Source organism: Suncus etruscus, chromosome 16 (assembly GCF_024139225.1).
Source record: "Suncus etruscus isolate mSunEtr1 chromosome 16, mSunEtr1.pri.cur, whole genome shotgun sequence".
Taxonomy (NCBI): Eukaryota; Metazoa; Chordata; class Mammalia; order Eulipotyphla; family Soricidae; genus Suncus; species Suncus etruscus.
Genome location: NC_064863.1, coordinates 65,269,939 through 65,283,028, shown reverse-complemented (window position 1 = coordinate 65,283,028; position 13,090 = coordinate 65,269,939). Strand labels below are relative to the sequence as shown.

Genomic DNA, 13,090 nt, shown 5'->3' with positions numbered 1-13,090 from the left:
TTTTCCTCAGTATAAATTATGTATTCAGGTCTGATCTCAAGGTATTTGATCTACTTTGTATTGACTTTTGTGTAAGATGGGAGATATAGACTCAGCTTTTATTTCTTACACATGCTTATCCCATTGTATCAACACCATTTTTTTAATTTTAATTATGACAACAAAGATGCAAAGAAAGAGGACAGGGTAAAGTTACAGTGGAAGCCCAATCACCCATAAACAGAATTCTCGGTAGTCCCATCGATGATATCCCAGCCTTGAACTTTCAGCCAAAGAACATTAAGAAAAACAAAACTGAACCCATGTACAATACAATTACTTTGTCCCTCAAATCCCCAGTTGTAGTAACATACTATTTCTTAGCAGCACACAATATATATCTAAAGACATTAGACTTATGTAAACTCCTTAAACATTGAGGGCAAAGTACATTTCTCTAGTTCCATGCACATGCTTGCTAGTTTAAGTTAACCTCAAAAGTTTTAGTGGGTTGTTTTTCTTAAGGATTGGAGTCAAGGGAAACATAGTAAAAAAACGGTATTAAAGTGGGCATTTGTTTGCATAGGCCCCACCAAAACATAAGGGACATGGAAAGACAAATTATGGTCTATAATACAAGGAGACCCTACCCCTGAAGTTTCCTGGCACAGGACTGACTCTAGGCTCCAGGCAAACTAGTTTGTCCAATTCAAGTCATCGTCTGTAGTGGCAATACACCTCCATTCCCTCACATAGTCTCTGTTGTTGGTATCATGCTTCTGTATTAAAAGATCCTGGAGTCTGCATATCCCATATTGCAGTCAGGATGGTGCAGAGCATCCTCTCGTTTCACTTCACACTTAGGGGCAATAGAGAGAACCATGTCCCTGTAGAGCAGTCATTGTTGTTGTCAAGTCTTCTCAGTGTAAACGGAAGTCTCTTTTTTAGGAGGTCGATGTCAGACCCTTGGTAGTGTCTTTTCCTGGTAGAGGACTGCTTCCAGCTGTTGCTATATAAGACCTTGGATGTTTCGTAGATAGCTTGCCTGGTTCTGGTGTCAACACATTTTTTGAAGAGGTTGTTTTTATTCCATTTCATGTTCTCAGCTCTGTTGTCAAAGATTAGTTGACCATATACTTGGGGGGTTTGTCACTGAATACTCTATTCTGACCCATTCATTGGTCTGAAAGTCTTTGTTTCAATGCCTTTCTGTTTCTATCATTATGGCTTTGCAGTACAGATTCAAATTAGGGTAATGAGATGCCTTCCAGTTTTTTGTTCTTCAGTATAGTTTTGGCTATCTAGGTACTTTTATGGTTTCACACAAACTTTATAATTGACTGTTCTAAGTCCTTGATGAATGTTGTCTGAACTTGAATATATTTGAATAGATTGTACTGAAACTATATAGTAGTTTAGGTAAGATTGTTATTTTGATAACATTGATTCTTCCCATCCATGAGCATGGGATGTTTTTCCATTTCCTTAGTTCTTTAATTTCTTACATGTTTTGGAGTTTTCATGTTATAGGTCTCTCGCCTCTTTTGTTAAGTTGATTCCTAGGTGCTTGATGAGTTTTTTTACACTATTTTAAATGAGATAGACTTTGATCTCTTTATATAAAAAAATGCAACTGATTTTTGTGTATTGACTTTGTAGCTTGCCTTTGCCCTATTGGTATTCTTCTATTTTTAATTCCTTTGGTCTTAACTTGTGAAAATAGAAAACTAAATACAGTTCTGCCACTCTGTTCATTGTACTACGTGAAATATATGGCAGCAATGGTTATCAGTACTGCCTGCTATCTAGCAGTAATTCTACTGTTTGTTTGTAGGGGTGGGGAGTAAAGGTCTTCCAAACAGTTCTCAGAATATCATGGAAATATCTCCAGAAATAATCAATAACCCGAATAATGTTAGACAAAATTATTGAAATTAAGAATATTTTGCCATCAAATTATAGGCATTATAAGCATTTATGAAATTTAGACCATTCAGTGTTTTCGTAAAACTGATTTAATGGTTCTATATTTTTCGTTTTGGCAAACACTCAGCAGTGGTCAGGGTTTATTTTGGCTCTTCACTTGGGGATCACTCCATAAGGGATGTTGGGGATTGAATCCCAGGTGCACTGTGCAAGGCAAGTGCCCTACCCCCTGTCCTGTCATTATAGTCCACAACTCTAGATTTCTTTAGTTATTGTTCATTTATAAAGCTTTATTTTTTTTAATCACCTCTTTGAACTGAATTACAACCTAGTTTGGATAGGAGTATTCTTTTTTTAGTGGCAGGGGGTGGGGTCTCTAGAATGTTTCTCAGAAACTCCAAGGACTATTTCCAGCAATCCCCCAGCCAACTGTGCTGGCCATTCAATGCTAGACCTAAAGATATGGTACTTTTTCAGATCCTGCAGTGCCATTAGTGCCCAGGATTTTCCAGGAACACCCAGGAAATATTTAGAGACTTCAGGGCAGCACACCAGGCACAGCTAGGATTACTATGTGGGGTTGGCAGTAATTTGAGGCATGTGATTTAATCCCTGTACTAACTCCTCAACCTTAGTAGGAATATTTTTGTTGGACCAATTCATTTTGTTCTACATGTGGTCCAATAATTCTCTGCTGATCTATAGCATTTCATTGGATAGCTATGCTGTGAATCTTATGTCATGATCCTTTATGTGTAAGCTTCTATCATCTTATTGCACAGAGTAATTATATTGCTTTGCTTTGTTATTTTTAATTTTAATTGTCTTAACAATCCTATTTGGATTTTGGGGGAGGAACTTTTTTGCTTCTTGAATCTGTGTATCTGACTCAATTTTTAGCTTGGGAACTATAGTTTATTCAACTAATAGTTCTTCATTTGCTCCTTCCGTTTCCTTAGAGATTCCAATAATTTGGATAATATTCCTTTTGAAAATTATCATGTAATTCTCTGACATTTCTCTTCTTTATTTTTGCTCTTTTTCCTATTTTTCCCTTTGATGCTTTCCTTATCTTATCCTCCAACATACTGACTCATTCATCAGCTTCTTTCATTTTGCTGTTGAGACTTTCCAATAAATGTTTTAGTTTACCTACCATTATACACTTTCTCATATTTTATACTTCTTATCATGGAGATGTTATATAGTTTCCCTATGGCTTATTATAGATAATTTACCATGATCACTTTGAAGTATTTATCTAAGGATATAGAGTTTGTTAGTTGCTGGGGTGCCATCCCAGACTGTTGTCTCAGGCTGTAATTTTGATAGGTTCCTCAGCTTCTTCATTGTGTCTATTGTGCAGTGATGACTAGGGATTGAGATTCTGGTTTTGTGCAGACTTGGGTAGCAATTTTAAGCTTTTGCATTCACCAGTTCCACCTAGATCCTATATTGTTGTGTTTATGTTGTTACCAACAACTACTGAGACTGCAAAATATATCAGTTCAAGATAAATCAGGTTTTCAATCACAGTTCCTGATAGCTTCATCTTTGCTCTGTTGCTCTGTCCTTGAGGTTGGACAGTAGGTACTCCAGAATCAGACTTATTATTTCCATTACTCCTCTGAAACAAAGTATGTTTTGGGGGAGAGTGCTATTGTGGAGGATGCATTTCACACTTGACCATGCTTAGGGGTTATTATCAGCTCTGTGCTCAGGTTTACTCCAGATGGGCTTGGAGGACCAAATGGGGTGAGAACCTAAGATGGCTGCTTACAAGGCAAGCACCTTACCCAATCTTTTTCTTCAACTGGTTACCTCCTGTGACATTTTTGTTACCACTCCTTGACCTGGAGTGCTGATGGGTGCTTCTATTCCTGGGCCTCAGCCATGCACCCCTACTGTAAAAGCTGGTCTGGTTACAACAAGTCTCAGGCCAGTATCTCACATAGATCTTTTGTGCATGGGTGTTCAGAAGATTGAAAGTGAATTTGCAGGCTACCTTTTCTTTTTTTGTTGTTTTGTTTTGAGACCACATCTGATATATTCAAGGCTTATTCCTGGCTCTGCACTAAGGAATTATGCCTAGTGGTGCTCTAGAGATCATATGGGATGCCAGGAATCAAACCTGGGTCAGGCACATGTCAGGCAAGAAAACTTTGCTTTGTATTTATCACTCGGGCCAGCAAGCCCACCATTTCTATCCCCTCATAGCATCTCTATTTCTATTCTGTCATTGAGCTACATCTGTCCTCTTTATATCTGTTTAACCTTGGGGCTGCAGTCCTTCACCTGTTTTCTATTTGGAAATCCTAAATGGAAAATTCTCCTAGGAGTTATTTACTGGCTACAGCCATGTGCTTCTGTGTCTGTAGCTGGAATCTTATGGTTACTGCTGAGTTTTGTTGCTTTTAATTCAGTGCAATTTAAAGGGTAGACTTTCTCTGTTATCTTGGACCTACTTCCTCTTCCCTTTTCTTTCTTTCACTCCTTTTTATTTATTTATTTATTTATTATTTATTTATTTATTTAATTGCAGTGGGACAGGGAGGAATAATCCTGGTCCTGTTGCTCTGGGGTTACTCTCAGTATTACTCAGGGGACCATGGCAGAACAAGAATTGAACTGGGATTGACTGCATGCAAAATAAGTGCCTTTAACCCCTATTTAATCACTTCAGTTCTTTTTCCTTTTATCCTCTGAACATGAGTAGTGGCAGTTTCAAACCTTTCTCGAATGGTAGGTAGAAACAACATAAACTTTGATTTTTTTGGGAGCAATAATTAGCATCTATAGATCTTTCAATGTCCTGAAAGATATTTAAGTGGGTCCTCCCTAGCAGATTTTGGGATTACAGAGCCAACTCCCAGCAATACTTAGAACCTGATGGTGTGGTCACTCACTGGCAATGTGGTACTACACTTAGGCTCAGCATTTTAGGGTCCATTGGGGCCAGGTAGAGCTTGGGGGGGGGGTTAGAGGATGTGGTGTCAGAGATCAAACTGGGGATTCTAGAGTTTCAAGACATGTGCTTCAGTCCTTCAGTTCTCTCCCACATTGACTAGCAGTGTCATAAGTATTTAGTGCCTATTACTTTTCTAGGTTTTTTGGTTAGGTTGGTTTTTTGGGCCACATCTGGTGGCATTCAGGGGGATTACACCTGGCTCTGAGCTCATAAATTACTTCCTGTCAGCTCAGGGGACCACATGAGATGCTGATTAAACTGGGTTGACTGCATGCAAGGCAAATTTGCCCTCTCCACTGTGCTATTACTCCTGGCCCTTTCTAGTTTTTAAAAACATAACTACATATATGGTCATACTAACATAACTACTGACACAGTAGTTAGTTCCAAACATTTGTCAATAACTTAGAGAATGAAAATTTGATCATTTGTAGTTATACTTGGAATCTTTTAATTTTTCTTTCATTGAAAAACCTTCAATCTTAAGAAATATCTCTAGAACTTGATGTATTATGTAGTTAAAATTTGTTTCTATAAAAATTACTTGACTGAAAATAGCATTTAGTATTATTTGACAATATTTTACAAGGAAATTTTATATGAATTTGGTCACTATTATTTTACCATAGGAAATATGGCAAGTTATGATGGTTAAAAATTAATTCTAAAATAAAAGAAATCAAAATGTACATGTTTATATATGTGAGCTGAAAAATTCTAAAATTGCTAAAAATCAATTTATATTTCAATATTATGAAACCTTAAAATGTTAGTTCATGATCATTCACTTGAAATTTTTAAAGTATTATAAAAAATTTTTACTTGTTACCTTCTCATAACTTTTGATGATTTAAACGCAATAAGCTCTTTAAATTTAGAAACTTTGAGTATTATATATAGTTTATGCTCTCTGTGCCCTCGCCCCACCCCACCCAACAGCTATGAAAGTGGCAATGGGAATGCAAAAGCAAATAACAGCTAAAAGAGGTCAAATAGATGCCCTTCAGAACAAGATACAGTTTTTGGAAGAGGCAATGACAAATTCAAACAAGGTAAGTACCTGTTGGAATAAATGAATAGGTTCACACATTAATGGGCTTAAAGACAGATGTAGCAGAGATGCAAAATGAGCTGCTCATATGCTTTCTTTGATTGACTGTAACTATAAGCAAATATGTATGAATATGTTTACATACCCTCATTTAAACAGATTTATTTCCTCTTTTGGGATTTCTTTTCTCAGTTTTTTTTCTCCTTTTTTTTAATCCTAAATTTAATGTTTTCTTCTTTTTTTATATATTTGCCTATTTGGAACTTAGAGCAGTACTTGCCCTCCTTGAGAGGTACTCAGGATAATAATAAGTTACTGTGGGCTGGACCAAATAGCTCACTGGGTTGGAGCACATGCTTTGCATGCAAGAGGCCCAGGTTGGATACTCCGTCTTGCATAGTCCCCAGAACACTGCCAAGAGTGACTCTCAATTATCAAGCTAAGATTAGCCTAAGCATTGCTGGAGTGACATGAAAAGGAAAAAACAAAAAGGCATTTCTTACTATTTGCAGAAATGCCAGCCTCTCCAAAGGAAGCTGCTCATCTAGATTCAGTGACATCCCCTTTAAATAGAAAGCAGGCAGCTTATAAAATCAATCCATTTTCTTTCAGAAATGCCTAACAAGAGGAAAAATTATTTGCATCTAAAATGTGTATTACAGTGGTGATACGTTCTGCCCTATTTATAGTAAACAAAGCATTTTCTCTATGGAAAAATATCTATTTAAAAGAAATACTCAAATAGTTGAGGTATACAGTTTTATTTGTCTTTTAACTTTATTAATTATTTTGAAGATATGAACTATTTTTGTTTTTTGGTTTTTTTTTTGGGTCACACCCGGCGACGCACAGGGGTTACTCCTAGCTCTGTGCTCAGAAATCGCTTCTGGCAGGCTTGGAGGACCATATGTGATGCCGGTATTCGAACAGGGGTCAGTCCTGTGTTGGCTGAGGGCAAGGCAAACACCTTACCGCTGTGCTATCGCTCCGGCCCCCTATATGAACTAATTTTATTTATTTATTTTGGTTTTGGGGCCACACCCGGTGATGCTCAGGGTTTACTGAGCTATGCACTCAGAAATCGCACCTGGCTTGGGGGACCATCTGGGACGCCAAGGGGTCTAATGGAGATCCGTCCTAGGTCAGCCCCATGCAAGACAAACATCCTACTGCTGTGCCAGCACTCCAGCCCCGATGAACTAATTTTAATAAAATTTTATTAAATTTATGCTCAGCTTGGAAAGCTGGGCAGATAGCCCAAGGCCCATTTTATGCCAGAAAGCATGCAGAGTTTGTAAAAATAAAAAAAAAAGAATATTTACCCAAGAAATAAAACGTAAATCCAGAAAAGCTTTCATATAAATATTCTTTAAATCTTTGTCATTTTAATAATTTTTCAATTCAATCTTAATTCACTGTTTAGTTAGAGAATATAACCATTAGTTTTTAGATTTAATCAAAGACTTGGTATGCTGATAAAAAGAGATATTAATCCCAGCAGTGATAAACTTGAGAGAGGACATGGCAATATATTCTGGCAGCTCCATATCCCAACTCAGAAGCAAAGTGTACATGAACTTTAGTCCATAACTTTATATAGTAGTTTTATATTTCCACCCCATTTAGCTTCTATATCAGCAAATTATTTCTAATAATTTCTCTTCTATAATCATAGGAAAAACATTTCCTAAAAGAAGAGAAAACAAAATTAAGCCAGGAATTAAGTTCTGTTGCAACAGAAAAAAGTAAGATGGCCGGAGAACTGGAGATCCTGAGGTCCCAGGAACGGCGATTAAAAGAAAAAGTTGCTAATATGGAAGTAGCTCTTGATAAGGTGGGTATTTTTTTTAATTTTGCTTTCTGATGTTTGGGGACCACATTCAGCTATGCTCAGGGTTTGCTCCTGGCTCTGCACTCAAGGATCACTTTTGGCGGGGATTTGGGGGGACTAGATGAAGTGCTTGATAACAAAATCCAAGTCAGTAGTGTCAAGACAAATACCCTACTGTACTATTACTATTACTGTACTGTACTATTACTCTTGTCCCAACAATCTAGTTATTAACTAAATACACAAAGTATATGTCAACTAAAAATCTATTAATATTAACTAACATTAAAATGAAGCATGTTCTGAAGGTTGTGAATTCTCAGTGTTCCATGTTGACAGAATCCCAATCAATTGTTGTATATCCCTTCTTAAATTTTGAGGTTTAACTTAAATTTAACTTAAAATTATGTGACTGATAGTGGGTATTATGGAAAAGTTAACAATAATTAAACATTTATGAGTGCTCAACAATAACACATTACTTCAAAATTCACCATATATTTGATTCAAAGGTATTTTTGGCAATGCTTTGCAGGCATTACATACCTTTTGTATAAATTCGTTGCAAGTAGAAAAAATTTAAGACCTAACACAAAAGAATTCGTATCCTATAAGAAAGGTTCTTTTGGCTTAAAAGCATAGTTCTAATGCCTACGTTTTATAAACGTATCATTTATAGGCTAACATGATCATAGAAGTAACACCACAGAAGATGTAAGATGTTTCTAGTATCCTTAGTATTCTGGCCTCCATTTAAATTTATACCTAATAATGATGTGAGCAGTAGGTAGAACGTTAGTCTGTTGTTCTAGATAGAATGGAGTTTGTTGATGATTAACATACATAGAATATATATTAAACGACAATAATGTCTGGCACTTTTTAGGTTCCAAGAAATGCAAGTAGAAATATCACAACTTAAAGTATGACAAGTATTGGGGCAAAGAAATAGTTCATTTGATAGATTACATGTAAGACACAGGGTTGTACATGTAAGACATTGGTTTTTTTCCCTGACATCATTGGCCCTCGGGTTTGTTTGGTTTTTGTTGTTGTTGCTATTTTTTGGTTTTTGGGCCACACCCGGTGACATTCAGGGATTACTCCTGGCTATGCACTCAGAAATCACTACTGGCGTGGGGGACCATATGGGATGCCGAGGATCCAACTGTGGTCAGTCTTAGGTTAGCCCTTGCAGGGCAGATACCTTACCTCTAGCGCCACTGCTCCGACCCTGCTGTGCTCACTTTATCTTTATTAATTCTTTTGAGTGTCTTCCACTTGCTATGAAGATGATGCTGACATAAAGGATAAAAATCTGGTCTCTAATTGCTCTTAGTTTACTAGAATAGCATATAAGAAAATAAATAAATAGAGGTTTGCCTGAATTAGGGTAAATACGTTTTTAGGCAAGATTTTTTAGGGCAAAAGTATGTTTTTAGGCAAGAAGATTTTCTAGATAGTCATGGGATCATCCTGTTGCATCACTCATGAACCATTTATTAATCTGGTTTTCATCAACCTTTCACCTAACCTTGATTTCATATTAGTATCATATATAAATATTTTTAATTCAAAGTGTTAAAGCCACACACACAGAGGGGGGGGGAGAGAGAGAGAGAGAGAGAGAGAGAGAGAGAGAGAGAGAAGATAATCTAATAGAAATGTGCTAAGAGTGGGGGAATTTTCCCTGAAAAGATGGAAACTCTACATTTTTAAGTAATACAAGATTGCATAAAGAATTAAGGATAAACTTTGTGTGGTTGCTTGATTGTAGGCATCTTTGCAGTTTGCAGAATGTCAAGATATAATACAGCGCCAGGAACAAGAATCGGTGCGTCTAAAACTTCAGCACACTATGGATGTAAAAGTAAGAACTTTAAAAATCAAGTTAAATCTTTAAGCAAATATAATAGTCTTGTTTGATATACTTTTATGCTTTTTTCATGTACCTTAAATACTCAGGTATGCTTCCAACATTATTGAAACTACAGTTTAAAAAAATATATACTTTATTTCATTTGGAGTAATAAGTTGAAACACTATGCTAGATGTAAGTTTATTTTATTTTATTTTATTTTGTTTTGTTTTATTTTATTTTATTTTATTTTATTTTATTTTATTTTATTTTATTTTATTTTATTCAGGGGTTACTCCTGGCTTTGCACTCAGAAATTGCTCTTGGCAGGCTCAGGGGGACCATATAAGATGCTAGGGATCAAACTTGGGTCAGTCTCTAGTTGGTCCTAGGTCAGCCACATGAGGCCATACCACAATAGGCACATGGTTCCAGGGATCAAACCAAGGCTGACCACATTTAAGCTAAGTGCCTTAGCCTGTACTGTCTCTACGACCCCTATGGACACACTTTAAGGTGTTTTAACTAGTCTTGGTTACTTTGATAATTAAAGAGCCACTTATATACATAAATGAACTTTCTCAAGAGAATGCCAAAACTAGCATGGATTCTTTGGTAAAGATTAGAAATGAGTGTATGTAACTCATGATACTAGGTATGTTCTCACCTCTGGAATGCTTTTTATCAAGTATGAGGGCATTGTTCTTTCACTTCCTTAGTTTCAAAGAGAAACTTAGACATTCTGAATCATGTTGCTTGATGATAATTTATTTTTCAATGTGATGTTAGCTTTTGTTTGCAAAAATATGTTTTGGTTTCATAATTCTACTAGAAAGTAAATGTATTTTTTTTCCTCCTCTGTGTTGTTTTATAGGAACTTCAGGGCCCTGGATACACATCAAATTCTTCTTTGAAACCACGCCTTGCCCAGTCATCAACTACTGCCCGTTCTCATTCTAATGTGCCATCTTCCCAGTCGTCAGCCAGCTTCCTTTCTCATGTAGGTGATTAGTGTTATATTCTGTATCAAAAATGAAATAACATCTAATTTTAACTTGGGGAAATTTCTATTTAAATTATTTATATTTATGACATTTTTAGTTACTAAAATTTTGACGTAGATGGATCTGATGAATGAAAACGTTTTCTTTGCTACTTGGTATTTTCTAGGGAAAACAATCATGAAATATCCAACGAGATTAATGTTATTATTAATATATAGATTAATGTAAATTATTAAAAAAAACTTAGGTTTTTTTTTGCATCACAAATGTTTCCAGATTACAAAGCAAATGTTGAAATGACTATGTTAAGTATCAAATGCAAAAGGACTTTAAATAGTAGTACATTAAACACTAAGATGAAAGTGGTGTGGCCTACATATTATATCTTCATGAATTTGTATGTGAATTTATTTTAACCATAAACATTTAATTTATCATAATTGTTTTTTGTTATTTGTAGTTAAAATGTCAGGAACATACAAATTTAAACCTATAAAATGTTAGACTGGAAATTTTTAGCTTAGCTTTTCATGCTTTTAAGTCTTAGGAAAAATAAATACAATGTCCTTGTTTTGTTTCTTCTCAAAGCATGAAGTATTAATCACTAATGCTGGGGCCAAAGAGATAGTACAGTGGTGTTTGCCTTGCATGCAGCCAACCCAGGACCTAAGGTGGTTGGTTCGAATCCCGGAGTCCCATATGGTCCCCCGTGCCTGCCAGAGGCTATTTCTGAGCAGATAGCCAGGAGTAACCCCTGAGCGCTGCCGGGTGTGGCCCAAAAATCCAAAAAAACAAAAAACACTAATGCTGTGGGGCCAGTATTCAGCTCCAACTCTAAAGAAATAGGACTTTATATTGAAATCACACATGAAAGTGAATTATCTTAGTTACCAAGCCAATCATATGAAAAGTAACAGGATCAACAGTGACCTGCCAGTTGTTCTATCAGTAGTGCCATTTAAATAAAAGGGATAGAGGCCAGGATTTGGCTCAGCAGTAGAGTTTTTAATCAGGCATACATGAGGTCCTAGGTTCAGTTTTTAAAAAATGTTTAGGTTCTAGATTAAGGTCTAAAAGAAAAGAAGGTTCAGACTCATCTATAAATGGCAGCAACTACATATTAAATTAAGAATAAAAATAGTCATTTGCACTTAAAAAGATCAATTAGTAACAGGAAAGGTACAGTGGGCACTCATAAAATACTCTCATAAAAACATCAATTGATATGAATTGATCAACTCACAGAAATTTCTCCTGGCCACTAGTTTCTTGGTTTCAAACTGCCCCCATTTTCTCTTTATTAACATCTTGCATTAGTGTGGCACATGATTGCATTGGATGAGCTAATATTGATACTTAGTTATTAAGTAAAGTCTGCATAGGCTCACCTTGGCTCTACTGAGCCAGACTACCAGAATCAAGTGAATATCACAATAAAACAAACTTTGTACATCTCCATCAGAGCTCTTTGGTGATCAAATATTAGTAACCAATAATATTTTAAAGGAATATTTTTCAGCAATTGGTCTCTAGAGTGGGCTTTAAATATTGAGTAGGGGGAGCAGAGAAATAAGACAGCAGGTTGGGCACTTGCCTTGCATGTGGCAAATTGGTTTTTAATCCTCACCACCCATGTGGTCCCCAAGCCTGCCAGGAATAATTCCTGAGCTCAGAGTAAGCCCTAGAGATCAAAAGGTGTGGCCCCCAAACCAAATATATATATTGAATATATTTATCGAGTATATATACATATAGGATATATTTTATATATATTGAATAGGGCAGGGAGATAACTCAAAGGGGTGGAGTGTCTTCTTTATTGCCTGAAAGATCCCAGTTTTGATTCCTGGAACCACATAATTCCTAAGCACTACCAAAAGAAACCCCAGAACACAGCTGGATATGACCCCCCCAAAAAAACCCCAGCATTTATGGACACTATAGTGTAAACCACATTGTAAGCAGATGCACAGTCATCCAGGCTTTTCTTTTGCTCATTAGTAAAGCACAGACAGAGTAGATTTATCATAATTCTTAAGGGTTCTAGAATTTATAGCATGTTAATGACTTAGTTTTAACTATCAGCTTTCAACATACCTTCTTCCCTAAGCTTAATCATTTTTAACTTCTAGTTTACAGAGACATTTACCTCTTCCTATCAATTTCACATAGAGGCTATGGTGGGTTATTCATAGATCTAATTTCAGTACTGTTGGGTATCAGGGGAGAGAGGTTTGAGGAGGGAGTGGGTGGAAGACTATAGTTATTTGAACACTCAGAACGTACACATTTATGTTAAGTTTATCGTCTTATATATCCCTTCAAATGATTGTAATAGTAACACCAAGGGTCATTGGTCACACTCTTCAAAACTAAACAATACATTAATAATTAAAAAGTTTGAAATTTTGTAATATTTAAAGAATTACACATATTTGACAGAAATGTAAAGTTAGCACCTGCTGTTGGAAAA

The 13,090-nt window shown here is 36.1% G+C and overlaps 1 protein-coding gene across 1 annotated transcript in view; it reads left to right on the top strand.

Annotated features, from left to right (window-relative positions):
- CCDC158 (coiled-coil domain containing 158) overlaps positions 1–13,090 on the top strand; it is a 67,157-nt gene that overhangs the window by 35,694 nt on the left and 18,373 nt on the right. Inside the window, exons 13-16 of the mRNA XM_049790243.1 lie at positions 5,813–5,925; positions 7,600–7,758; positions 9,533–9,625; positions 10,488–10,613. Of these exons, the coding sequence (XP_049646200.1) occupies positions 5,813–5,925; positions 7,600–7,758; positions 9,533–9,625; positions 10,488–10,613 (491 nt within the window). The remainder of the gene's footprint in view (positions 1–5,812; positions 5,926–7,599; positions 7,759–9,532; positions 9,626–10,487; positions 10,614–13,090) is intronic.